This window comes from Lasioglossum baleicum, chromosome 3 (assembly GCF_051020765.1).
Source record: "Lasioglossum baleicum chromosome 3, iyLasBale1, whole genome shotgun sequence".
Lineage (NCBI taxonomy): Eukaryota > Metazoa > Arthropoda > Insecta > Hymenoptera > Halictidae > Lasioglossum > Lasioglossum baleicum.
The window spans coordinates 16983342-17007723 of NC_134931.1; the positions used below are offsets into that span (position 1 = coordinate 16983342).

At 39.0% G+C, this 24382-nt stretch overlaps 2 protein-coding genes and 1 long non-coding RNA gene across 18 annotated transcripts in view; 2 read left to right on the plus strand and 1 right to left on the minus strand.

Moving 5' to 3' along the window:
• LOC143207334 (uncharacterized) overlaps positions 1–5266 on the plus strand; it is a 37555-nt gene extending 32289 nt beyond the window's left edge. For 3 of the 7 annotated variants that reach the window (XM_076420691.1, XM_076420693.1, XM_076420694.1), the window contains exons 12-18: positions 350–499; positions 602–803; positions 1044–1145; positions 1940–2041; positions 2964–3131; positions 3214–3282; positions 3354–5266. In XM_076420691.1, the coding sequence (XP_076276806.1) occupies positions 350–499; positions 602–803; positions 1044–1145; positions 1940–2041; positions 2964–3131; positions 3214–3282; positions 3354–3472 (912 nt within the window). In that variant the 3' untranslated portion in view covers positions 3473–5266. Of the gene's footprint in view, positions 1–349; positions 500–601; positions 1013–1043; positions 1637–1939; positions 2042–2963; positions 3132–3213; positions 3283–3353 lie in introns of those variants that run through there. The other 4 variants (XM_076420696.1, XM_076420695.1, XM_076420698.1 and 1 more) reach the window with 4 other exon arrangements.
• Positions 797–3402, minus strand: LOC143207360 (uncharacterized). 3 transcript variants are annotated; one of them, XR_013008654.1, is made up of 2 exons: positions 1641–3402; positions 797–1197 (listed from the first exon to the last, which is right to left on the minus strand). It is a non-coding gene; the product is annotated as an uncharacterized LOC143207360 (long non-coding RNA). The 3 variants fall into 3 exon arrangements; XR_013008655.1 differs by having other exon boundaries at positions 1363–3402; XR_013008656.1 differs by having other exon boundaries at positions 1340–3402.
• An 817-nt stretch (positions 5267–6083) lies between the features above and the next one.
• The window catches only part of LOC143207335 (dystrobrevin beta-like), a 31924-nt gene continuing 13625 nt past the window's right edge, over positions 6084–24382 (plus strand). For 7 of the 8 annotated variants that reach the window (XM_076420699.1, XM_076420702.1, XM_076420700.1 and 4 more), the window contains exons 1-6: positions 6084–6604; positions 17576–17740; positions 18211–18427; positions 20594–20676; positions 20757–20908; positions 22689–22797. In XM_076420699.1, coding sequence (XP_076276814.1) covers positions 17581–17740; positions 18211–18427; positions 20594–20676; positions 20757–20908; positions 22689–22797 — 721 coding nt within the window. In that variant the 5' untranslated portion in view covers positions 6084–6604; positions 17576–17580. Of the gene's footprint in view, positions 6605–17575; positions 17741–18210; positions 18428–20593; positions 20677–20740; positions 20909–22688; positions 22798–24382 lie in introns of those variants that run through there. The other variant, XM_076420706.1, reaches the window with a different exon arrangement.

The window sequence follows — 24382 nt, forward strand, 5'->3', positions numbered from 1 at the left end:
CTATTTGAAGGGCCACATGTAACGGTGTAAGGGAAAAAATTTTCAAGGTCATTTTTTTTACAAGATTTCAAGGTCATCGATATTTTTTTAAATGCAATGAGGTATTTTTTAATATAATACATCAATCGATGCAGCTGGACATGCGTTATAAAGAAGTACTTGAAAATTTTTTCCCTCAAACTGTTACATGTGACCCTTCAAACAGTGTAACATTGTCCTAAGAAGTTTTTTTGTACAACGAAAAGTAACGGAGATATTTAGGTGTTCTGTTTTTTCGGACTCACCCTGTAGAAGAATTATTTTTAATAGAGTTTCACAGTTAGTGATTTTCCTTCATTATGACCTTCAGGGACCACCGGGTCCTCCAGGACTACCCGGACCACCCGGACCTTCTGGTACTTCTGATTCAATGACAGACATATTAAACACAAATGATGTTCTACAAATCGGGAGTCCAGGCATTAGTGGGCCTAGAGGTTCGCCAGGTTCTCATGGATTGGTGAGTGTTATGATGTATGATTTCCACAGCTACGATTCTCGTCATTATTCGCAGAATAATTCCTAGCAATCCGATAACACTTTGCAATTCTGATTCTGTTAGCCAGGCGAAAGAGGACCACCTGGAGAGCGCGGTCCAGAAGGGCAAATCGGACCGGTTGGGATGCCAGGAAAAGATGGTGCACCAGGTCTGCAAGGGCCATCAGGAATCAGAGGTCAAACAGGAATGCCAGGTCTTCAAGGACCACCGGGCCGTAGTATCACCGATTCGGAAATTCGGGATATATGCGCAACTGTATTACGAGGTGGATATTTATTTCTAGGAATCGCTCCATATTGTCAGCTATTCAAACATTTCTGCTGTATGTACAAAACTGTAATAACGCATTCACAAATATTGCGTAAATTAGACGAAAACTGCTGTTTTCGTGTCAGTTTGGTGCCGGAGAACAGTGCTCTCGTAGTAGATAACTGTTGCGATGTCTCTGACGTTGAGTCAGGAATACAAAGATAATTCGTGATTTTATTGGCACGTACAAATACAGAGCAAATGACTGAGATTGCGGCGCTGATGCAAGGTCCACCTGGTCCAGCAGTACGAGGCCGTCCAGGTCGTCCTGGATCACATGGTCCACAAGGTCGTCCAGGTACACCACCAATGAAATGAGGTTCATCGATACCATACGTCTGCATTAGATCCTATAATTGTAGAATACAATGATACAGATATGGTGGTGCTACGGGTTTTTGGTATCTTTTTTAGTATAAATACAATAGAACTTCGATTATCCAAACTAAACAGGAAAATAGGAATCTTTGAATAATGTAAGGGTTACATTACCCAGTAAGCGAAATGCTCGATACCTGCTCGAATTTGGACAGCAGACCTCCCGGCAGAAACCCATACATCTACTTCCGCATAAGTATTGGTTTCTGCAAAGCAGGTCAAGAGCACACTCAGCTTGTGGTGCATCGTTCTGACGCCATAATGCCAGCCTCCTGCTCGCATCGTATGATTGCAGGCTCTAATCGATATCGGCTCGAAGCAGATTGCATATTTAAACATGAAACTTGTTGGGATCATGGAGACTTCGCACATTAGAGGTTCGGATAATCGAGATTCTACTTTAATGGGAAATTACATAATCTCTTCTCCGAAAACCCATAGCAAATGGCAGCGATGGGCCATGACTAAAAGCCAACCATAATATTGCCAATAGTCATAGCAAACATCTCAATGGTCATCGTCGTCATTGTTCCTCCATGAGTTGCTTGAAATTCCATCTTCATTCTTAGTTAGAGCTGGCATTCATCAGCGGCGCCATTCGCATACCCGCCGATAATCGCGTCTATTCGATTAACAATCGATCGGTCGATCGAGGTTTAACATGTCACGTTGTCGTGCGCCGATAAAGACGATGGAATCCTGCATGTGTCACAGAGAGGCTGAAAGAACTAACAGAGGGACTTCGAGGGCCATCCGGGTTGCCGGGGCTGGTCCGACAGGGCCGTCCTGGTCGAGCCGGAACCCAAGGCATCCCAGGTACCTATTCGTACAACCTACCAACATCTTTATCCCGCATATGTCTTACTTTGATTTCACAAAATTATTCACCAAATTCAAACGTTTGCCTCACACATTGATACACAACGCATCGTAGACACGGATCTCTGTAGCATTATTCCTAACCAATATACAGGGTGTTTAGCTACAGGTGGGAGGAAATTTAAGGGGTTGTTCTCGACGATAATATAAGACGAAAATGAAGAATAAAAAAATTGCGATTTCGACTTCATTATTTAGTTATTAACAGTTAAAAATCTGCCCAAGAAGCGGCAACTTTTCAACAGAGGTGCACGTTGCGTACGTCACACAGGCGCGCGACAGTCTCGTATCAAGTGACAAATGCATGCACATCTTGGTTCTCATTTGGGGCCCCAGCGAGGTGAAAATGAACCTACCTACTCGTTAAAATCCACAATGGCATTTCTAATATCCGGCCTATGGAATTATCGAGTAGAAGGGGTCAATGCCCTTTCACTTTTAAATTATCCTGCACTATAATTGTTCATAACACCGTACTTAATACACTGGAACACACACAAACCACGGTTCTCGACGAACCACCCCTTAAATTTTCTCCCACCTGTAGCTAAACACATAGATTGCGGATGTTTATGCAATTTTCAATTTTTGTTGGCAAATTTTAAGAGAAAGCGGACTTAAATAAAATCTTATTTTCAATGGTAGCAGCCTTTATAGATTTGGAATAAGTAAAAATCGTACCGAATTCTATCGAATTTTACGTTCTACATTTTTGCAAAATTTTCAGATGCCATATAAACGCGTGAAGATCCGCAGTCTACTAATACTAATATGTATTGCGTATAATATAATTACGTAAAATAGTCTTACATATAAATTAATAACACCATTGTGATTTGTCTTTTTGGTAACAACGTAGGTGATCCAGGTCCACCAGGTCTACCGGGAGAACGTGGCTTCGTAGGTCTACCCGGACCACAAGGTCCTACGGGTCCTGAAGGTCCTGTTGGTGAACGGGGAGAGAAAGGTGATAGAGGCGCGGAAGGCTTCGGCGTAGAAGGTCCTGCCGGGTCGAGAGGATTGCCTGGTAGTATAATTTTCCAGACGTAATCAAACATTGCATACATATATCTATAACTTTCTTCCAACATCGATTTTTGTATTTATAGGACCACCCGGTAACGATGGTGTCGGATTGCCAGGAAGGCAAGGAGAACGGGGCGCACCAGGCAGACCAGGTAAAAATTACGAAATTACAAACATGTTTTTAAAATACGGTACTGGTATATTCAGTTTCGTTCATCGATAGGTCCTGCAGGAATGATGGGCCTACCTGGACCTAAAGGTGTGGCTGGGTTTTGCGAATTGTGCAATTATCCGGGACCCGCTTACCTACAGTACATCCGCACCAATGAAAAGGGACCTTAAGCCAGAACTTTATCTTTATAAAGTTGTAAAGTACAATTAACAATTAACGAGTTCATGAACAATGAACTTTGCTGCTCATATTTTTAAAAATCTATCAAGACACTGCCATTTCCAGACAATATTCTAATAACGTGTATTTAAATACGACAATCATATTACATATCACAGTAGAGCGTCAATTATCCGAACCTCGATTATCCGAACCAGTAAATGAGAGATCTCGGAAAGACAGTTTTCATGGTTCAGGTGTTGGTCAGGGTAGGCCAGAGTAGCTCTAGATCGGTGTTTCCAGACGGGTCACCTTTTTTCGCGCATGCGCGGCGATTTCAGCCTCAGTAAAGTACGCTTCTCGAAGAAATGTGGCACCCTGAGCGCCATGCAGAATTTTAAGAAATTTATATGATCTCCATGGAGTCTACTTACTACATGTTTGGTTCCTTGACTTTTGCACTCCTAAGTCGTCCATTTGGACCACTGTGCGTCCCGTCAATTATACCGGTACATTCCCGCCGATATAGCTGCCTCAGGGCTCTGCTACATCATCGCCTCATCATAGATACGTTACCGTTTTGGACGCGCATGCGCGAAAAAAGGTGACCCGTCTGGGAACACTACTCTAGATGACCCCTTGTTCACCTCTGGTCCACCTCTGGTAAGTCCCTGGTCCTCCTGATCCCGGAGCCCGACCGTTCATGCCGGCCCGCCCGGCCCGACTGACTGACGGAAACGGAGCGATCTCGCCGAGCTCGGGCGGCATGTGCGCAGCGATGCGCGCCCTCCCCACACCATTACATAAATTAAATATCGATCGATGTCGATCGCCGTGACAACAATTATTGATAAATTTATTATTTCTAGCTGATTAATGTTTATAATAATTCCTTTTGCCAACGATGTCGACAAGTACTCCCTTAACCACCTTGCCATCTAATCTTACTCTATTTTTCAACACATTTCTGTTCCCACCGATCGATTCTTGGAACATTTCTGTATAAAAAAGTGTAAGGTAATAATTCGTAATACATAGTTGGTCACGACATCACGGGAGAACGGCTGGACCGATTTGGCTAATTTTTTTAAAAAATGTTCGTTGTAGTGCGAATCAGGTTTTTAGATTAAAAAAAAAATTGGAAAAGTATCACGGAAAAATGGAAAATTCGGGAAAAACTAAAAGTGCTTTTAGAATCATATTTCAATACAATAAAAAAAACGAACGTCGTAGCTTTTAATCAATATTTCAATAGAAATTTACATTATCGACGTCTGTTCAAATAAAATGCGCACCACTAACCTCTCGCGAGCTCGCAATTAAAAAAAAATTAGTCAAATCGGTCCAGCCGTTCTCAAGTGATGGCTTACTGTTGCGTAATGTCGTTTTTCAAATTCTATGCTGCTATATAAAATGCCATTGTCATTATTGTTAAGAAGAGATGAATATCCTGAATTGCAGTTATTGAAAAATCATCAAATTAATATCGCGGAACAGCTGTGCTTTCGCAATATTTTCTATAATTTCCAGTATACGGATACTAGTAAGTATATAAACATTTAACGCTGCACCTTGGATAACACCAATGATTTCTATCAGAATCAAATAACAAATAAAGATTTCAGCAAATAATAACTAATTTATTTCGAGAAATAATAAATATATAAATAATTTAATAGGAAATAAATTAATTGAAACTTTGTACGAAATAGATTATGTCTGAAGTAACTTTAAAAAGTAATCTAAAAATAATGTTATTGAAAAATTTTGTTAAACGCCCAGACCTGGTTGCAATTTACGCAGAATATTTTTATTGTGTATGAAGATCCGCTGTCTACTAATAACCTGTGATATTGACGCGACTATAAGCTAACTTGGAAAAACAGAATGTATTTGTCATTGAGTTATGTTTTGAAGTGCTTTTTGTGCCCATCACTGGTCACGATACGTATGCGATACGTGTACGAATAAGATGACTCTTATTTACTCTTGACGAACATTTTTTTTAAACTTTCTTTTACGGAATCTCCAGGATTGTTCTAAATTCTAAATAATAATAAAAAATCTGTACAAAGTTTGACCGAAGTTTAGCAACGTTTAGCAAAGTTTAGCATTATTCAAAATATTGTTTATATTATTAAATATGTTGGTACTGTATGAGGTTATATATATATCACTTTCATGTCTATAAAAAGAAGAAATCATATGTAGAATGGAATTATTCTAGGTCGGAAGAAAAGTTTAATTTTCGAGTTGAAATAGCTCCAAGTGCAAAGGGTTAGAAGTCAAAAATATTTTTTGGTTCCACTTTATCAAGGATAAATGTCTGATAAAGAGAATTGGAACCTGTAGGACCGAATAATTTAACTAATTATGGGGGCACCGTTTCCTGTTATCCGATCAAGCTCGAACTGTGCACAAATTTGTTTCCAATTATTCGGAGCAGTCCTGGTGGTTACCGTAAAAGAAATTCAAAAGTCAAAAATAACCACCCTGGCGTATCAATCTTTGTGTGAAACCGCTTTGAGGGTTTTTGAAATGTGTTAACCGCAAATCGGGCAACTATCGCGCGCGCAATGGTCCGATTCCTCGTTCGCCCGTTTAGAGAAGCGATGGCGCCACCAACAGTCTATAGTAGTGCCAGTCGGAATCAGTGATGGCCGCGAGACTCGCGATGCATGTTACGTTCAGATTGTGCCTAGTTTGTTTATCGTAATATTCTCGCAGTGAAAAGTGTTCAGTGGTTTCTGTTCAGAGAAGACCGAACGTGGACACGTTCTCGCGTGAGAAATTCGCTCGTACATAATCGCATCGGCCTGAACGGACCATAGAAACGACGCGGTCGGTCCTTTCGACAGTTCTGTCTCGTGTTTAGAGCAGCAGTAGCCAGTTGAGTGCCGCGAGAAGTGTCGTTACTGTCGCCACTTGGCTGACTTTCGCGGTGGTCCTAATGACGTCGTGTATGTGATAGAACAATACGAAAGGAACCTTCGTCGACACGGGAACAGCAACCTCACACCCGTCGGCACTTTTTTCTCTTCCTATTGCGCGCTCTCTCTTTATTTCTTCCTCTCTCTTTCACGCACACACACACACTCTCTCTCTCATCCTTTTCGAAGACACGCGCATCAAAAGCGACTGAGGTATGTATACCGGCAGACCAGGTTAGGTATTTACATCGCCGTGTTTCGTGACGGCGCGGCGTTACGGACGAATTCGATCCGAATTGCATGCGTACTTTCTAATATTTTTTTTGTAACACACCACGTCGTAATTAGGCAGATTAGCCATACGGTATGTAGCCTTCTGGCAACAGTGGTTCTGAACACTGGTCTTTAGACATAACTCTGACAACGGCTTATAAAGTCTGCGCAGTCGTCGGTGATTGTATTTCATTTTTAGACACGACTGATGTCAGTTTGACTCATGCGAACCATGAAATGACTTGTTTGTTCATCGATAAACACGAATACCGCGCGATTCTAGAAACACGAAAAGATACAAGTACGAGAGCAGTTGAATTTTTGGTCTCGTGCGTTGGTAATATAGAAACCTATTTTTACGAGTTCCAGCAATTGGATTTTTTTCATTCTTCGCGAGTCGTCTACTTGTTTATTTACCGTTACAGTGTACATATTATAACGGCAACGATAAGCCCTGCCAAATAAGATTAACCTCATGTGCGTTGTTATGTGTAATATAACGGACACCGTCTCGGCGCGGCTCGTGTAAATACGTCCCACCTGACAAACGAAATGTTTGTTCCCCCTGTTAAACGGTGTTCCACTGATACGCGGCGTTACTTCCTCTACTCGGCACCGGTCCAAAACATTATTCCCGATTGATTCGCGGTAGTCTAATATCGGTAAAAGCTTCTGGAGCGTGAACGGCTTTGCGGCAACATGCCCGAAATCAATCTGTAACCCGATTAAATACAATATTCTAGTGACATCTTCAGCTTCGGCAGATCGACGCTCATCCGTGACGTCAAGCCACCTGAAAGTAGAAATTTTGTAGTCGTTCGACATCGGTACGATATAATTTTAACTGTCAATCTTTATTTATCTCATCGCGCCTAGCACAATGTTTTTGTCGTGTCGGATCGATTCGAAGATCGACGTGTATCTCGATTACGACGGTTCCGAAATTGACCGCGCCTTTTGGCCGCTCCTTTTCGCACGTTCCCCTGTATCTACGCACCGAAACTGTCCCACATTCCCGGCCGTTCCTCTGTCTCCTCGGGCGATCTTATACACCCCCACCTGGCCCACTTATTGTATTGATTCAAACTTAGGCATCCGCGAGTTCCTTATTCTCTTGCAACATGCGTCTTTGCGACTTGCTTACACTAGGATTTCTTTATTTCTTGTATTTTCACGAACGATCCTTTTGGCAATTCGTGGGTTAGCCGGTGATAGCTATTTCGCCAGAGACATGTAGCAACGAAAAAAATGGCTGGTCGACGAATTCGAAAACTCGATATCCGGGAGGTTCCTAACCCCGGAGTCGCAGACCTCGCGTCTGTTCCCTCGTATCTATGCATACAGTGAACCGCGAAAGTATTTGAACGCACTTTAAAACGGTATAACTTTTTTTTGATCGGACCAAACGACCGGACATTTTTTGATCAATTAGAAGAATTGATTTACCAAATGATATGCAAAAAAGATTTTAAAAAAATTGCAATTGCTAAGAATTACATGAGAAAGTAGAAGAGGCACCATTTATAACTCTCTTATTAGAGCCCGTAATGAAAATTTAAAATGTGCATTTTGTAGATGTACGTATATTAGTTATTTAACCATTTTACACATTTAGCCACTTTGTAGCTCTTGGGTATTTTTAATCGATTTTGATGAAATTTTCAGCATACGTATAACTAACATAGATCTACAAAACGCATATTTTAAATTTTTATTAAAGGCTCAAATAAAAAAGATTTAAAAAATGCTTTTCTTGCTTTTGCATGCAATCTCGTAAATTGTAATTTTTGGGAAATCTTTTTTGCAGATCATTTAGTAAACCAATGCTTCTAATTGCTTACAAAACATCAGGCCGTTTGGTACAATTATAAAAAAGTTATACTGTTTTAAAGTGCGTTCAAATACTTTCGTGGTTCACTGTAGGTGAATGTATACTTACATGTATAGAGTCCTTGCGAGTACAATACCGAGTGAGACTCATAATAAAGATTTTAAATAAAATCTACGATACCAAATATGTACACATGGGTCTCAGGTTACACGGTATTTTTCTCACGTGATTCATATTTACACGGTTTCTTTTAACGCATTCGCACGGACTTCGCTTTCAGTAGTAATCAAAGGAGTATGCATGTATACATCTCGATTTTTGAAAAAAAAAACAGCTTTTTTCATTTTTCTGAATATATTAGTCCTCTAGGATATACAGGGTGTACCAGATAAAATGTTACAAGCTGTTTATTCGGAATCTATTGAAGATATCGACTTCATTTTTGTTTAATTAAATGGTCAAGGAGGGTTAATATTTTAGTACGTATTAAATTTTTAGGGGGGTGAAAGGGGGGCCTCCAATACTTTTTAAATGGAAAGTATTATTGATTTTTTGTTATTGTGATACCTCTCATTAAATTGAATAGCATTTACTTGAACGTTTCTTTTATTGCGCATAGTTACAGAGTGATAGCGAACAATTGAAATTGTTAGCATATAGCAGCTAACTATGTACAGTCGTCACGGAAAGTATGTTGACACGTTTCAAAAATGCATATTTTCTATTTTGAATCAATAATTTAATTAATAATTAGTTAATAATTTAGTAAAGCCCCGTGACATTTCTCCGCGACCTCTTCTACCCAGAATTTGTCTAGTGCTTACCCACTCCACTGCCGGCCAACGCCGCAGGGCGGCGATGATTTGATCTCGGCTCGGGTATATCGGTGTGAACCACTACTAATCCAATTACAAAACTTCTTTATTGTTCATTATTTTTTTATGGGACTTTCACCAACTTATTTCTGGCATTTTTCTGATTAAAATGACACCAAACAACATATACTTTTCCCCATATTTACCCCCCCATGTTTTGAACATTTCGGATAATCTGGCAAGAAAATGTTTCGAACAAAAGTTAATCGATACTCTGTCATCTATAAATTCCAATAAAAAGATTTGACAAAAATTTTCTCTTTAATAAAAAATATGATCATGTTAATTTTTTAAATGCTACTAAGTATTTTTCATTTCATATTGTTGTAGCTGATGTCAAGACGAATCCAATGACCTACTTAACTACGGCTTTAAGTCTTAAAATAATGCTAGAATAATTTTGTCCAGCTAAATGGCACGTGTAGACCACTGTGGCAGCGGCCAGTTAAATGCTCAAAAAGAAAAGCATTCGGTTACAGACGATTAGCAAAATTTAGGACGTACGTGCCGGCGATGTTATTTTTGAGAAAGCTGTTTCCTGTCCGTTTCATGAATTTAGGATTGCTCAATGCAGTTTATCCTTCGAACACTTCGTCGACAGTCTCAATAGTATTCGCAAACGTCCTAAATCTTGGATTTCTACAACGGCTCTAAGGTGCGAGGTCTGAAGGTTGGAAGGCCTGCAAACGATCACGGCACACCAACGACAGAACGCAGATGCGGTGTCCACGAGCTCCAGCGTCGATAGGGTTGCGACGAGGGACCAGCAGTTGAGGCGAGGCTGCTTTCCCTGGGAAAAACTGAGAAAAATACCAGCGATCCTGCAGAGGTGGGGATTAATAAGGAGGATCTACCCTGCGAGGACAATAGTCGGCATTCTTATCCTAATCGTTGAACTATTCAGACGTTGTAGCCCGTTTTTTCATATCCACCAGCGTGATTTCTTTCATTTGTCTGCTACTTTTTAGATCTTTTAGCTGTTTAATTTTTTTAGGCATATTTTTTTTAGCTTTCTATTGATTATTACATAGTGATAGTTTTTTTTTTTAATTTTTGTATAAGTTCCTTAACTTTTCCGTTAGTTATTGGATAATATTGGTTTTTTTTTTTAAATTTTTGATTTAGTTAGTGCTGGTTTAAGTGTGATGGAAATGGAAAGTGGTGAAAACGTTGTATTGTCTATACAACAGCGTGTGGATATTCTGAAGGATTGGGAGACATCCTCTATTACAAATGTCGCTAAAAAGTATAAGGTAGATCACGCAACCATTTGGCGAATCCAACAAAACGCTACGACAATTGCCGACTTTGTGAACAAAGAAAAACTAGAGGAACGTCGAAATAATTTAAAGGAACCAATCTACGAAGAATTGGAGCAACATTTGCTTGTGTGGTGTACAGAAAGGAGAGCCATGGGAGATGTTATATCGGATGAGGAACTTCTAGACAAAGCAGCTGAGTTGAAACAAGAGTTTGGAGGCTGTTCGAATATAAAAATCAGCAAAGGCTGGCTCGGAAAATTTAAAAGACGCCACAAAGGTCCACTGGCTCGCACATATGATGGAAAAACCACTGCCGAAGACAAGGACAAAGACAGGGATGTGATAATAAATGAAAAATGGAATGAACAAATCGATGAAGGAAGGATTGGACAAAGAGACGAAGAAACAGCCGTTGACGAAGGAGGAGAATATGGGATCAAAATGAGTCCAGAAGAGAGACAGGAATTAGAGGCTGCTTTTATACGTTTAGAGCGTTACAGAGATCGCATTCCACTTTCGGCACGTTTTCACTTAGACGGAGTAAAGTTAACAATGTTAGGTAAGACAATTATAACAATAGTTAAGTATTTAATTAGTAGGTCATACTGTTCTAAGCGTAACGCAACATTCTCTTTTTAGGCAACGCAAAGTTAAAATCCAGTCTAGAGACCAACGAATAAATCCACTCTCGTGACAAATGTTACAGGGTATTTTTAAACGACTCACTCTAACGAGAAAAATGTGACAAATCTCTTGAGAAAGGTTGTATAAGAAAAAATTGAAAATAAAAAAGTTCGCATCGCATTAGTATTTTAAACAATATAAGTTTTCTCTTTTTTTTCACTCGCTATCCTCTTCCACGTCCTAAACTTACTACATACCGTCAATTAAACTATTTGAACTCGAACAGTAAACATTTCTTCCGATCTAGAATAATTCCATCTTTTAATACCTCATACAATACTTAAATCTTCAGTAATTGATTGTATACCAACGTATTTAATGATGTAAACAATATATCGAATAATGGTACAGCAGTTTTTGGTGGTGACTCTGACTCACCACTCGAGTGCTGAGGGCTAAACCACTAAATACAATTCAAATTATATCGTGTTTAGTATCACTTTAATCAGAGAAACGCCACAAATAACTTTGCGAAAGTTCCGTAAGAGAATAATGAAGACAAAAGAAGTTTTGTAATTGGCTTAGTAGCAGTTCACACCGATGTAACCGACACCGTATCGGATTAAGCGGCATGTTTACACTTTACACTGCTCGGCGACCGAAGCGGCACGAGCTTCGCTCGTTCTCCACAGTATGTATGTATTGTGGAGAAAGTAGTGGGGAACTACTATTGGCGGGAATATATTGTGTGTGTGTTTTTATATGCATGTATACACAATACAGGGTGTGTCCGTTAAGTTATGTCACCATTTTTTAGGCATTTCCGGTAGTGTAATGAAAAAATGTTTTAGACAAAAGTTTCTCAGTACTTGGTGAGCTACATGTTCGCATATTCTTAAATCAGAAAAAATGCTTTTTACGTAAAAAAGTAAAGGTCACCTTGACCTTCTTAAATGGCACCACATGTTTTGGACATCATGGGATTGTTTCTGACGTCGAGACAAATTTAACAATGTATTACACTGTGTCCTTGAAATGACCTCCAACTCGGAAATTTTGTGCAAACGTAATTTTAATGAAAAATTATTTCTCACAACATAAATCAAGTTACATCAGATATTGGAACTGCGATCCATCTTCTACGATACAGAGCTCCGCTCGTTCTATTAGACTTTTCGTTGTCGCCATAATTAGGGCGTCTCGGTTCGTGTTATTACATGCAGTTGTTATGCGATTTCGAAGTTCTTGTACATTATTGATTGCTGTATCGTATACAACAGATTGCAGATATCCCCAAAGATAAAAATCCAACGGAGACAGATCTGGAGAACGCGGTGGCCAACGAATTGGACCATACGTTCCTCTATCCAACGATTTCTAAACTAAAAAAATAACACACAAATCTAATACAAACAGCGGAGTTTTGTATCTTAGAAGGTGGATCGCAGTTCGAACATCGAACAAAATTTTCAAGTTTGAGGTCATTTCAAGGTCATGGTATAGTATACTGTAAAATTCGTCTCGACGTCGGAAACAATCCCATGATGTCCAAAGCATGTGGTGCCATTTAAAAAAGCATTTTTTCAGATTTAAGAATATGCGAACATGTAGTTCACCAAGTACTGAAAAACTTTTGTCTAAAACATTTTTTAATTGCACTACTGGAAATGCCTAAAAATGGTGACATAACTAAACGGACGCACCCTGTATATGTATAGTAATATTAAATTTTAATATTAATGTAATACATTCATATTTCAAAATCAAATCAAATTATGCCAATCCCAATTTAGCCGAACGTTTTACTTTACCGACGCTGAAATTATCGTGCATGCGCGAAATAACCATACGATATAACTGCCTCAATGGTGGGAATTGGCGCTATGCGAATATCGTACAGTTCTCGTTTGCTTAGATCGAATCTCCACTGTATTTGCCTTGTTTTCCAGCATCTACAGAAAATGCTGAAATGTTGTAGCATTATAGTAACGAATGGTGCATTTGCCCTAGTGAGGCGATTACGGCAGATTGTATCGAGGTGTAACCCCGTTTTTTAACCGAAACACTTACGCTTATGAAACGTCGACGATTTCGAACATCGCTGTTTTCGCTATTTTGGAGAAACGTGATTATTGTAACAGCGTATCGTTTCAAAAGACAATTTTGCAACTCCCTTGCTTCCTTCCACAAAAATGTTCAAATTTACATTTCCACGTTGAAACGACTGGTCAAATACAATTTGTCTCTTGTTTTCCTGACAGAAAATTACCATAGCTCCTTTATCATCCACGCTAGGCTGATTTCTGTAATATTATATGTAAGCCTCTCGTTAAGTGATCGATAACCTCGATATCGTACGACGCGAAAAGAACAATGGGAAATTGCTTATCTGGAACTATGAACAAATTCTGAGCACAACCTCTTGAGATACTCGTTTTCGTATTACGTGCTCGACTCTAAAAGATGCTTCTGCAAACTCTTCTTTATCGCAATATCTCCTACGAAGGATGTTTCATTTTCTTAGGCGTTAGGACAGTGGTGTCGGCAAACTGCAGCTCTTCCACGAATCACGTGTTTAAAATAAATTAATTTTATCTTAATTTCATAGTTACTTTAATTTTATTGTTACGGATGACGAACAGGTGTTCAATATCATCTCTGGCAGGAACCGTCCTAGATAAACGAACAGAGCTACCCTAGATAAATCTATATAGCTGTTTAGTTAGTTTACACGATCAACTGGTCGTTGACAAAATACAAATGTTCACTCAAAGGGTACCGACAAGTACCACTCGTCATTGCAGGGGTATATAAGCCCTTGCATTTCTGCTCTCGTGAGCTAGTACTGTCGTAATCACGAATCGTGTCGCGTCGTGCTGCATCTCGGAAGTCAACTACCAGTGAGATCGGGCTAAAGTTCCCCTTCGAATCAAAGTTAACCGTATAGATTCCGCGAGTTCGGTGTAAAATCTATTAGGCAGTGATAACGTTGCTCCGAGACCCCCGCATTGCCAGTGCGTCAACGCCGTGCATCCTAGTTTAGGTAATACATATCTTCTTTCAATTCTTTCTATTCTAAATTCAATCCATTCGCGACAATTACACAATTGTAATACGAATTCCTCTTATCAGAATATATTTGTGTTCTTTGATAATTACCGCAAATTCATTAAACCCATAATTATTGTCCAATATCCTAATCGATTAATTGAACGTCCCCACACGGTACATCTTATCGCTCAAATTGTATCAATTAAATTATACTAGTTACGAGGCATACTAATTATCCTAGCGACTCCCTGATTTCGCATCAGGTTCGTTCGCGACATTCCAATTGTCCAAACAGAAAATTCAACCTAGTGGCTCCCCAACTTCGCATTGGGTTCGTCTGCGTGTCGTTCCTAGTGACTCCCCAATTTCGCATTGGGTTCGTTCACGAAGTTTCACCTTCCTAGCGGCTCCCTGATTTCGCATCAGGTTCGTCCGCGTTTGACTCCATTCCTAGAGGCTCCCTGACTTCGCGTCAGGTTCGTCCTCGCTGTCTATAATTCTAGCGGCTCCCCAATTTCTCATTGGGTTTGTCCGCGTACCTTAACTAACAAATTGATAACATATTCCTAGGGTAACAACCCTTCGTCGGCCACTCGTGCTGCTCGCGGTCCTGGCTCGTAACATTATATTCTTCTAATGTTTTCACTGTTTTAAATTACACCTACCGATTTTTATCTTAACATGCATAAAACCCGCTGTCCAGTTATCGGTGACCTCAAAAACATCTGATTACCAATTTTTAGAAAGTTTCAATCATATTCTGACTTCTGGCCAGTAAAATCGCGTTCTCGGCGTCGCGTCGGACCTCCGAGAATCGCATTTATCCCGGGTGGACCGCACCCGCACGGCCTCAGATCCTAAAATTCCAGAGTTGTTCGTTTTCCCGCCCGTAGAAACTGCGAAAAGGGACAACGAACGTGACAATTAATTTGATTATCTACCTAAGAAAGGTTGCATAAAAGTTTTTCTCTTTAAATGGATATCCTTCTAAAGAATGCTGGACCACAAGAGCGTCTGTGTTGCAGTTTTATAATAGGCAATGTTCGTCAACGATCAGTTCGATTCCGACTCACCAAGTCTGTGCGGTGTAACAAAGAAACCGTAGAAACGGAAGCATCGACAATGGGACAATTACTTTTATTGGCGTGCGCCGACGAAACGACAGGGATTCCGCTTCGTTAAGTTAATGGAACGTGAAAACCACTTGACGAAGAAGTAGCCCTTCATAATTCATAGGATAGGACGCTTCAGGAAAATCTAGTCACGCAGGCAGAGTCGGGAGTGGCTCGTGAACCGAAGCAATTAATGTTTCGATGGCTTCGTGGACGAATCGCAATCGTGCGACAAACAGAAAGTTAGATTTGTTCGAAGGGAGGACAAACAGGGTGAAACGCGAATGGTTCGTTGACCCTTTGGCCAGGAGTGTCGTGTATAGAGGGTGTTTCATAAAGTATAGAATAATTTTGGACGATCGATACCAGGGGTTGTGAAAGTGGAAACGATTACGGATGTAGCTGCTAATAATTGTTACACGAAGCAGAGAGGAAATGAGAGTGCTCGCGCCCGTGATTTCGGTGTCCCCACTTTTTCCTGCATCATCTCCCAGTCTGGAACAGAACCTGCATCATCTTTTAGCCTGGAACAGAACCTACATCATCTTCAGCACGAATCAGAATTCGTTTCATTTTTATTTAGCCTGTGGCATGAATCAGAGTTACAAAGCAGGTAATTCTGATTCATTACCTGAAGAGTACTACACTGAGAAAAAAATCCTGTCGAAACAAAAAAAATATATGTTGATTCAATAAGATGTACTATTGAATATAGTGCCAATATCATTTGAACTTATTTTAATATTTAATACTATTGAATTTCAATAGCAAAACTCATTTCCGCCAATCATATAAGCGAATAGCTTGACCATCAATGTTTTCAAAAAAATAAGATACAGCCTCAAACCAATTCCAGTATAAATCAATACATTTCTCAAATTTTTTTAACAACATATCTGATTGAAGGAAAAAGAGAAATATTACGAATAATAATGTACGGTATTGAATCGCGAATAATATTTTCAATCATTTCATGATAGACAATTCAAATACATCACGATCTGCTTCTAAATTTCATACTATTGAAAAGAATACATTGATATTCATCGAAGTAGAAAAATTACAATAACACGCGTGTCATTGAAGTAACTACTTTTTTTTCTCAGTGTAGAATTACCTGCTTGGTATTTCTGATTCGTGCCACAGGCTAAATGAAAATGAAAGGGATTCTGATTCTTCTCTTTCCCCACAAACTTAGGACGTAGATACGTGCCTGGTGGAACTCGCGCATGCGCGAAAAAAACGCACAATATCTCATTACTGGTCCTTCCTCCATGGTAACGACGGATGCTGGTGGGAGGTACTCGGCGCTATGGTGGGGACGGTCTGGTCTCAATTGAGGCAAAAATATGCCCATCCTGCTCTAATTTTCTCTTCCTGCTATTTTGGTGTAATTTTATTTCGTTATATCTCTTGCTCCCCAGAGTCCATTTTCATTCTTACGGTCTTTTACACGAGTTAACTCCTTCCACGTCGCCCACAAACTTTCAATTGAACTAAAATTAGGGTTCATTGGTCTTTTAAGCAAATTCTCGTATTCTATGAAATAAAACGTTCAAACTTTTAACGTTCTCACTTTCTTTTGTGCATTCACTTTGTATTAGACCAATTTAATGTTACCACGAGATTTTGATCTGTATCTTGTCGTATTATGTACAAAAAATTGTTATTTCTCGTAAAGTTGTTACCACTGCATTTAGTCGAAAACTTATTGGCAGGGGGGTAGTATCTTATTGCTTTTTAATTTCTTTGGAAATCATCACGGTGCCTTCTCCTTCGGATTCTGCGTGTGTGTTGTAAATTCAAGTCGCATACCTCGGGAGAAACAAGTTTTTGTGTGTTGAATACTAGTAGACCATAGATCATCGATGACTAATCAACACACGTCCTTCGTTTTGCGCGTTACTTGTCACTAGCTTGCAAACTACGCGATGCGGATGCAACTCGAGAAACAATAATATAATAGCACACAACTGAACAAAGTTACATTCTCGTGCTCACTGCGTGTAGCCATTCGCGTGAATTGTGAATCGTTCTGTTGGAGAATATTATACGTACATACCTGTTACACGATTGGACGAATTCCGTAGTCGTCACGTTGCGTCGCGTCGCGAAGCGACACTGAAGTGAACACGCTGTTTCGTTATGTTGAACAGATAAAATGGCGGAAGATGGTGCCGGAGGATCGGGAAACGGGAGCACGGGAGAGGCAAGCCGGTTGCAGCTCTTGCAAGAAATGCGACAGCAAAATTTTGACAGCATTCGATTCGCGTCGTATCGCACTGCTTGCAAATTAAGGTTCATCCAGAAGAAGGTTCACTGTAAGTATGAATAGTTTGTTTATAGAGTGACGTAGATCAAAGTGTTCACATTTTGTTCTGGGTAATTTCGCTCGAAACCAAATCAATTTAAAAAACTCTAAAATACTAAAAGAGTTTTTTAAATTGAAATACCTCCTGAACTACTAACTTTTCGACATACATAGGTTAGTACTTTTTTATAACGAATGTCCAGCTGCATCGATTGATGTATTAAAAAATACCTCATTCCATTTAAAAAAAAAATGAAGATGACCTTCATATCTCTAAAAAAAATTACATGAAACAAAATTTTGTTGGTATCCTATGAGCCCCATTTTACCATTCAACTTTGTCCCTCAGACATTTGACGTATCTTTAAAAACAACAAAGATATTCAAGGTGGTCAAGTTAGCTGGGACACCCTGTATATACTTGTAGCATACACAACTACTGAGCTCTTGATGTTTACTGTAATTTTTTTTCTTACGCAGTACATAATGTCGACATCTGGAATGTAATTGAGGCGTTCCGAGAAAACGGTTTGAACACATTGGAACCATCAAGCACGCTGGGTGTATCGAGACTCGAAACGTTGTTATCATCGTTGTTTCACGCCCTCAATAAACGAGTGCCTGTTTCGCAGCAAGCCAAAGTCGATGCCACTACGGCCTTGTTGATGAATTGGCTACTTGCTGCTTACACTACAGGGTGAGAACAACCATCAAATCATAAGAACTCATTAAAGTGGCCAATAATTTGCCGAAAAAGCGCACAATCTTCACGCTTCAGCTACCGGAAGCCTATCGGGTTACCCTGGGTTGGTCGACAACTCATTCGGCCGACACTGTTTTCATTGACGATTGGACCGACAGTAACTTTCGTCGACACTATGTTTTCATCTACACGGTCAAATCATCGACAAATGTCTTCAATGATGGTTTGGCCGACACTAACACGGTCAAATCGTCAATGAAAACAGTGTCGGCCAAATGAGGTTGAAACCAACCTCATTTCCCCCTCCCGGCTCTCCACCTTATCCCCTTCCACTATCCTATTCCACCGTTCAGTCCCTATCGCGCACGCGCAACGTGTCACATATTACTCTGGTCATCAGAGAGGGGGTACTTGAATTCCCCTCGATTCCTTTTCGATTACCCCTGTCTGGACACACTGGCCAAGCCTATCAATCGGGTTTTTTAATACCTGTAGTAAATACTACATACGGTAAAGCTTTGATCTAAGAAAACGGAAACCGTAGGATGTACGAAAAACTTGAAAATAGTAAGGAAATGTACATACCTTTATTGTGTATTATTTATTTAGCAATACATACGGGATGTCCCATGTATCACTTATCACGATTTTCCAGCCACTTGAAACCGAAAATGATCAGTAGACTGCGGATCTGTGTATGCATTTATAGCAAAATTGAGTAGATGAAATTCAAAGTTGTTGAAAAATTTTTTAAATTGAAATTGTCGATATATGATTTCTCTATTAACATCGTAATAAGGGAAGAAATAACATTCAGTTTGGTTTCTATGTATTTCTTGCAATCGATGCAGACAATTTTTATTTTGCATAAAGATCCGAGGTCTAATTAATCAGTTACGAATCAGCTGTACGCTACAGTAAAAAAACTACAACAAATTTTTTTAGCAAATTCTAGGCGTATTTCATTTTGTAAATAGTATTGCATATTTTTGACTTCATAACATTATAGCTCCTGTCAAGGCGAGTTCAATTACTATGACCTTGAGGTGGTCTTCAATTTTTAAAAAATGTGAAATCAATGAATGAAAACGTTTTCTTGAAAACCGATATCAACTGAAGTGCCTAATTGTGCTAAGTATTACGTGAGACACGCTGTAAAGTGTATGTCGATTTTGAATTTTATAGTGAAATGATACTCACCGTTATATTTCAAGAAACCGACTTTTGTTATCGAGTCACGACAACCGTTATGCTTTCAAAACAAAGTTTAACATTTAACTAATTATATTGTATTTGAATATTACGAAGTGTGTGTAAAGCTTTCGTAGGCATTGTTTATAACTGACTGCGAGAATAGCTTCCTTTAAGTATAGGTGTCAATAGTGTCAATTAAAAGAAGAAGGTCAAACATTCTTTCGCGCATAATACTATTTTCCTTGAGGCTTTCTTGAACCGATTTCTTGTGCTTAATACTGTTTGAGGCTTCCGGGTGCAAGCTATATCCCTTTAGTGCAGATAGCTGATGCTCGCCAGCGTTGCAGTTACCATTGCAAGTTGTCAGTGGACGCGTCGAGATGCACTAATTTGTGCATATTTATCGTGCCGCAGATAATTAGCTAGAAATCGATAGTTACGGTTTGTGATCTATCTTTGTTTCAGCTAAAAGTCCCTGCAAGCGTAGCAAACTGATACAAAATAAATAAGTGTGTGACATGGTTCAAAGCTAAATCAACTAACTGACAAATTAATTTAACTAACAAGACTTTAATTAACAAAACATTGTAATCATAATAACAAGACTGCGGATGTTTATACAATTTTCAATTTTTGTAGATGAACTTTAAGAAAAAAAAGTGGAATATCAAATAAAATCTTATTTTCAGTTTTCAAACTCTGTCGAATTTTGTATTCTACCATTTTCTGAAAATTTTTAGGAGCCATAACTGCATACAGATCCGCAGTCAAATAATAACTTTGTACCTGTAACATATAAGAAGAGGTGCATATAAAAATATACATTGCAACGTGATAAAATAATCAAGATTCTTCTCCTTGTTTGACAAATTATTCGTGAGAGCTTTATAATTGTTCGGTAACTTATTGGCCACGAGAAATCTGCTGATTGTTCCTCGGAAATAAATAATTACTACCGTTTCACAGGGAAAACAACAAAATATCCGTGTTCTCGGTAAAAGTTGCTCTAGCTACATTATGCGCTGGGAAGCTGATGGACAAGTTTCGATGTAAGTTATGTAACTTTGTGTTTAGTAAATTTTCAGCGATCTCAAAACTATATTATTAATTTAGACCATCTGTCGCGCAGATATATATTCACAAATATCGGACAGTAACGGACACATGATCCACTGGAGGTTTGTCGAATATTTGAAGGAAGTGTTAGCGTTAACGGCAGCGGTTTACGAGACACCGTCGTTCGGATACACCGAGGGTCTTTCAAATGCAATATTTCCTCAAGTAAGTATTTCATCCTAGATAGTATTTACATACTGCATACGCGACAATAAATCTACAAATCCCATCCGATTCGTTATTGTCTTTTTATAATCAGCCACATTATCAACGTCTAGTTTTCCTCGAATTGCACATCGGAAACGGTAAAAATGGAATTATGGAAGAAAAGTTTTGTAAAAATAATCGAAGCATGTTTCCCACGATTCTGAGTATTTATTTTCGTTTTACTTTACAAGTAATACAGGGTGTTCCAAAAAGTACTTCCTTGAAAGGGTTGATTGCTGAGGTCGTTTGAAGTACCTTTTTTCTTTGCAAAAATGGGCTCCGCGGTTTTGTTAAGGAGTTATTAAGGAACACCCACGGACCAATCAGGGCGCGGCAACAGCGGACGGATAGCCGCGCTCTGATTTATGCATGTTTTTCGTTAATAACTCCTTAACACGAAAAAGAAACGAAAAAGGAAAAAGTTACTTCAAATGACCTCAAAGATCGCCCCTTTTAAGGAGATACAACATTTTTGGAACACCCTGTATATGCATTGTTTCGGTACGTAAGTAAAACGTGCCCAATTGTATTAATTTTTTGATTGCAAGAACACATTATGCGACAGAATATTACAAATCTGTAGAAAATATTCTTGTTCCATATTTTATTTTGTAATTCGAATCTAATTATTTTTCGTGTACGTACATACACTGGATAGCTCATCAAATCTTTTAGAGTGGTTATGATGTACTATTAGGCGTTCTGGTTATTTTATAGGCACTCTATAGATGAGTATAATTATAAATCTGGTTCAGATATTGGAAAAGTTAGTGCGTCATTTCAGAGCTTGGACATTTATAGAAACTACTTCACGTTTACCCTTTGCATTTACGAACTTTTCATTTCATAGTATCTCTGAGAAAACGATTCGAATTAAAATTTGAAATATTATTACTAGACTGCAGATTTTTATGCAAAACGAACATTTTCTGCATCGATTGCAAGAGACAGGAGTCTGATACACGTTTCATTCTTTCTTGATTGATTCATTCATTCATTCTCTTCATTTCTCAAAAATGTGATATCGATGTTCATAAATTATTTCAGCCGCTCTATATTTTTAAATTGCAACCATTCATTTTTGCCTTAAATGCATAAAATCCGTAATTTAACCCTTTGCACTGGGAGATATTTTTACTTGAACATTAAACGTTTCTTCCGACCTACAATAATTCCATTCTATATAATTTCTTTTCGTTTATTAGTTCGTAGATTAATAATTGTTTAGATACCAGCATGTTTGGTAATGTAAACAATATTTTGAATAACGGTACAGCAATTTTTAGTGGCGACTCTGAGTCACCATTCGAGTGCTAAGGACTAATTATTACGCTCAAGTAAATCGACCACTTCACATTTCTCCACTTATATCAGGCATGCACAACTTGTAGCTCCAAGAGCGGCTCGTGAGCCGCTTACCAGCTCACGAGCCAAGACGGACGAGCTCAGCTCGGACGTATGGAAGGGGAACCCACTAAGAATGGAGTGTAGCACAAGTTCACACTCACACTGTTGCAGTTCTCCCCACCCTACGTGTGCCAGCCAGCTCCCAAGTCGTCCAGTTGTGCATGCCTGACTTATATGCTCGCCACTATACATAGTACGCTATTTTTCGTGTTAAATATGCACGCAAATCGACTCTGCAACGACCAGATTCATAATCATGATTAAACACGTTCTGTCCGAGATCGTGCGAATAAACGCTAGACATTATTAACATAATTACACTGTGTTTTAGAATTTGAAAGTCACGGTGAACGATTTTTTGGATACGCTCATGTCCGACCCTGGACCAAATTTATTAATCTGGCTTCCACTGTACCATAGAATGGCTGCTGTCGAAACTGGTGAGTTCCTACGATTTCTTCTTTCTTTCTTGGTAAGACTTTCGAATTGCTCCCTCGAGCTGTTAGCACCTGTTATGCGTCACTCTAATCATCTTGCAAATTGCAGAAAAATTTCTTACTAGCACACATTGGATTCTGCCATTTCTGCCTATAAGTCCGCATCTGTTACAAACAAACAAGTGGCTTCGCCTCTCTTCCCCTGCATCCCTTCTCCAGAACACTTAATCCAAACCAAACCAGTGTCGCCAGTGTCAGCTATGCTTGTGTGTGTGTGCCATAGACGCACACTTATGGGCAGAATTCAATGTGCTCGTTTTCTGCGGATATCTCCGAGATCTTGTGATTTCTTTCTTGTAATAAATGAAAATCTTTTGAATATGTTAAAAGAGCTCTTGGTATACTTTCATGATATGATAAATAATATTTACTTTACAGTTTCAGGGAAAGTGTTGACGTACGTGGGCTAAGGTCATAAGAAATTTTTCGATTTTTTATGCAGTACATGTGCCTTGAAAAGTATTCATACCGTCATGAACACAAATTATTGCATGACTTTAACCCTTTGCGGTCCGCAACGTTCCCAGCCTTTCGTCCTAAAATTCACAAAAACGTTGCTTAATTCTAGTATATGATTTCATTCATTTAATTATAATATTTAACCGTATGCACTCGGAGCTATATGTTAACTTGAAAATTAAACATTTCTTCCGACCTAGAATATTCCCATTCCTTATGATTTTTTAAATTTTATGGATATGAAATTGGTTTAATACCTCCTAAAATACCTACATGTGTAATAGTTGAATAGATACCGACAATTTAATAATGTAAACAATATTTTAAATAATGGTACAGCAATTTTTAGTGGCTCTCTCTCTCAGAGTCATCATTCGAGTGCTAAGGGTTAAAGATTATTATTTACTCTCGCTTTCGAGCAGCCAACGCTCTTCGAATCATATAATTAATGCGATGAACTCGCACATCGAACTTTGCATTAACAATCCATTGGATAATATAGGCTCCACCCAACTCCATCATTTAGCTACTTTAGCTATTTAAGCAACACACCCAGAAAATAGAAGATGGACGTCCAGTAACGACCAACAATGGCACTGTACAACATCAGACAGTTTACCATTAGTAACTCTCGATCATTCCCAGTAAGCAATCAGCTCTCGATTTGCTACGAATTTGTCACAAAAACTTTCCTACAAATTCCGCCCCTTCTGTTTCTGCATTAGGCTCGGTATTCGAGTGAAAAGTTTGCAGGCGCATTTCCATGCCAAATCGGGAGCAAACCTTACCTTTGTGAAGAGGGCAGGTCGGTCGCACACTAAGAGCGGACCTAACCTTGCTTCAAGAGTAAATATAAATTAGAGTTCAGGATCAGTCGAAGGTCATATCATTATTCATAGATAGATACACATATAATCACGTTGGCAATGACATACAACAGAAAAAATGACATGCATACATTCGAAATAGATAGACAATCTTGAACAAAATATTAAAACACGACCCTCGTACCATATCTCGTACTCATCCAGATGAGAAAAACATATAATGATTGAGTTATCGTATTAAT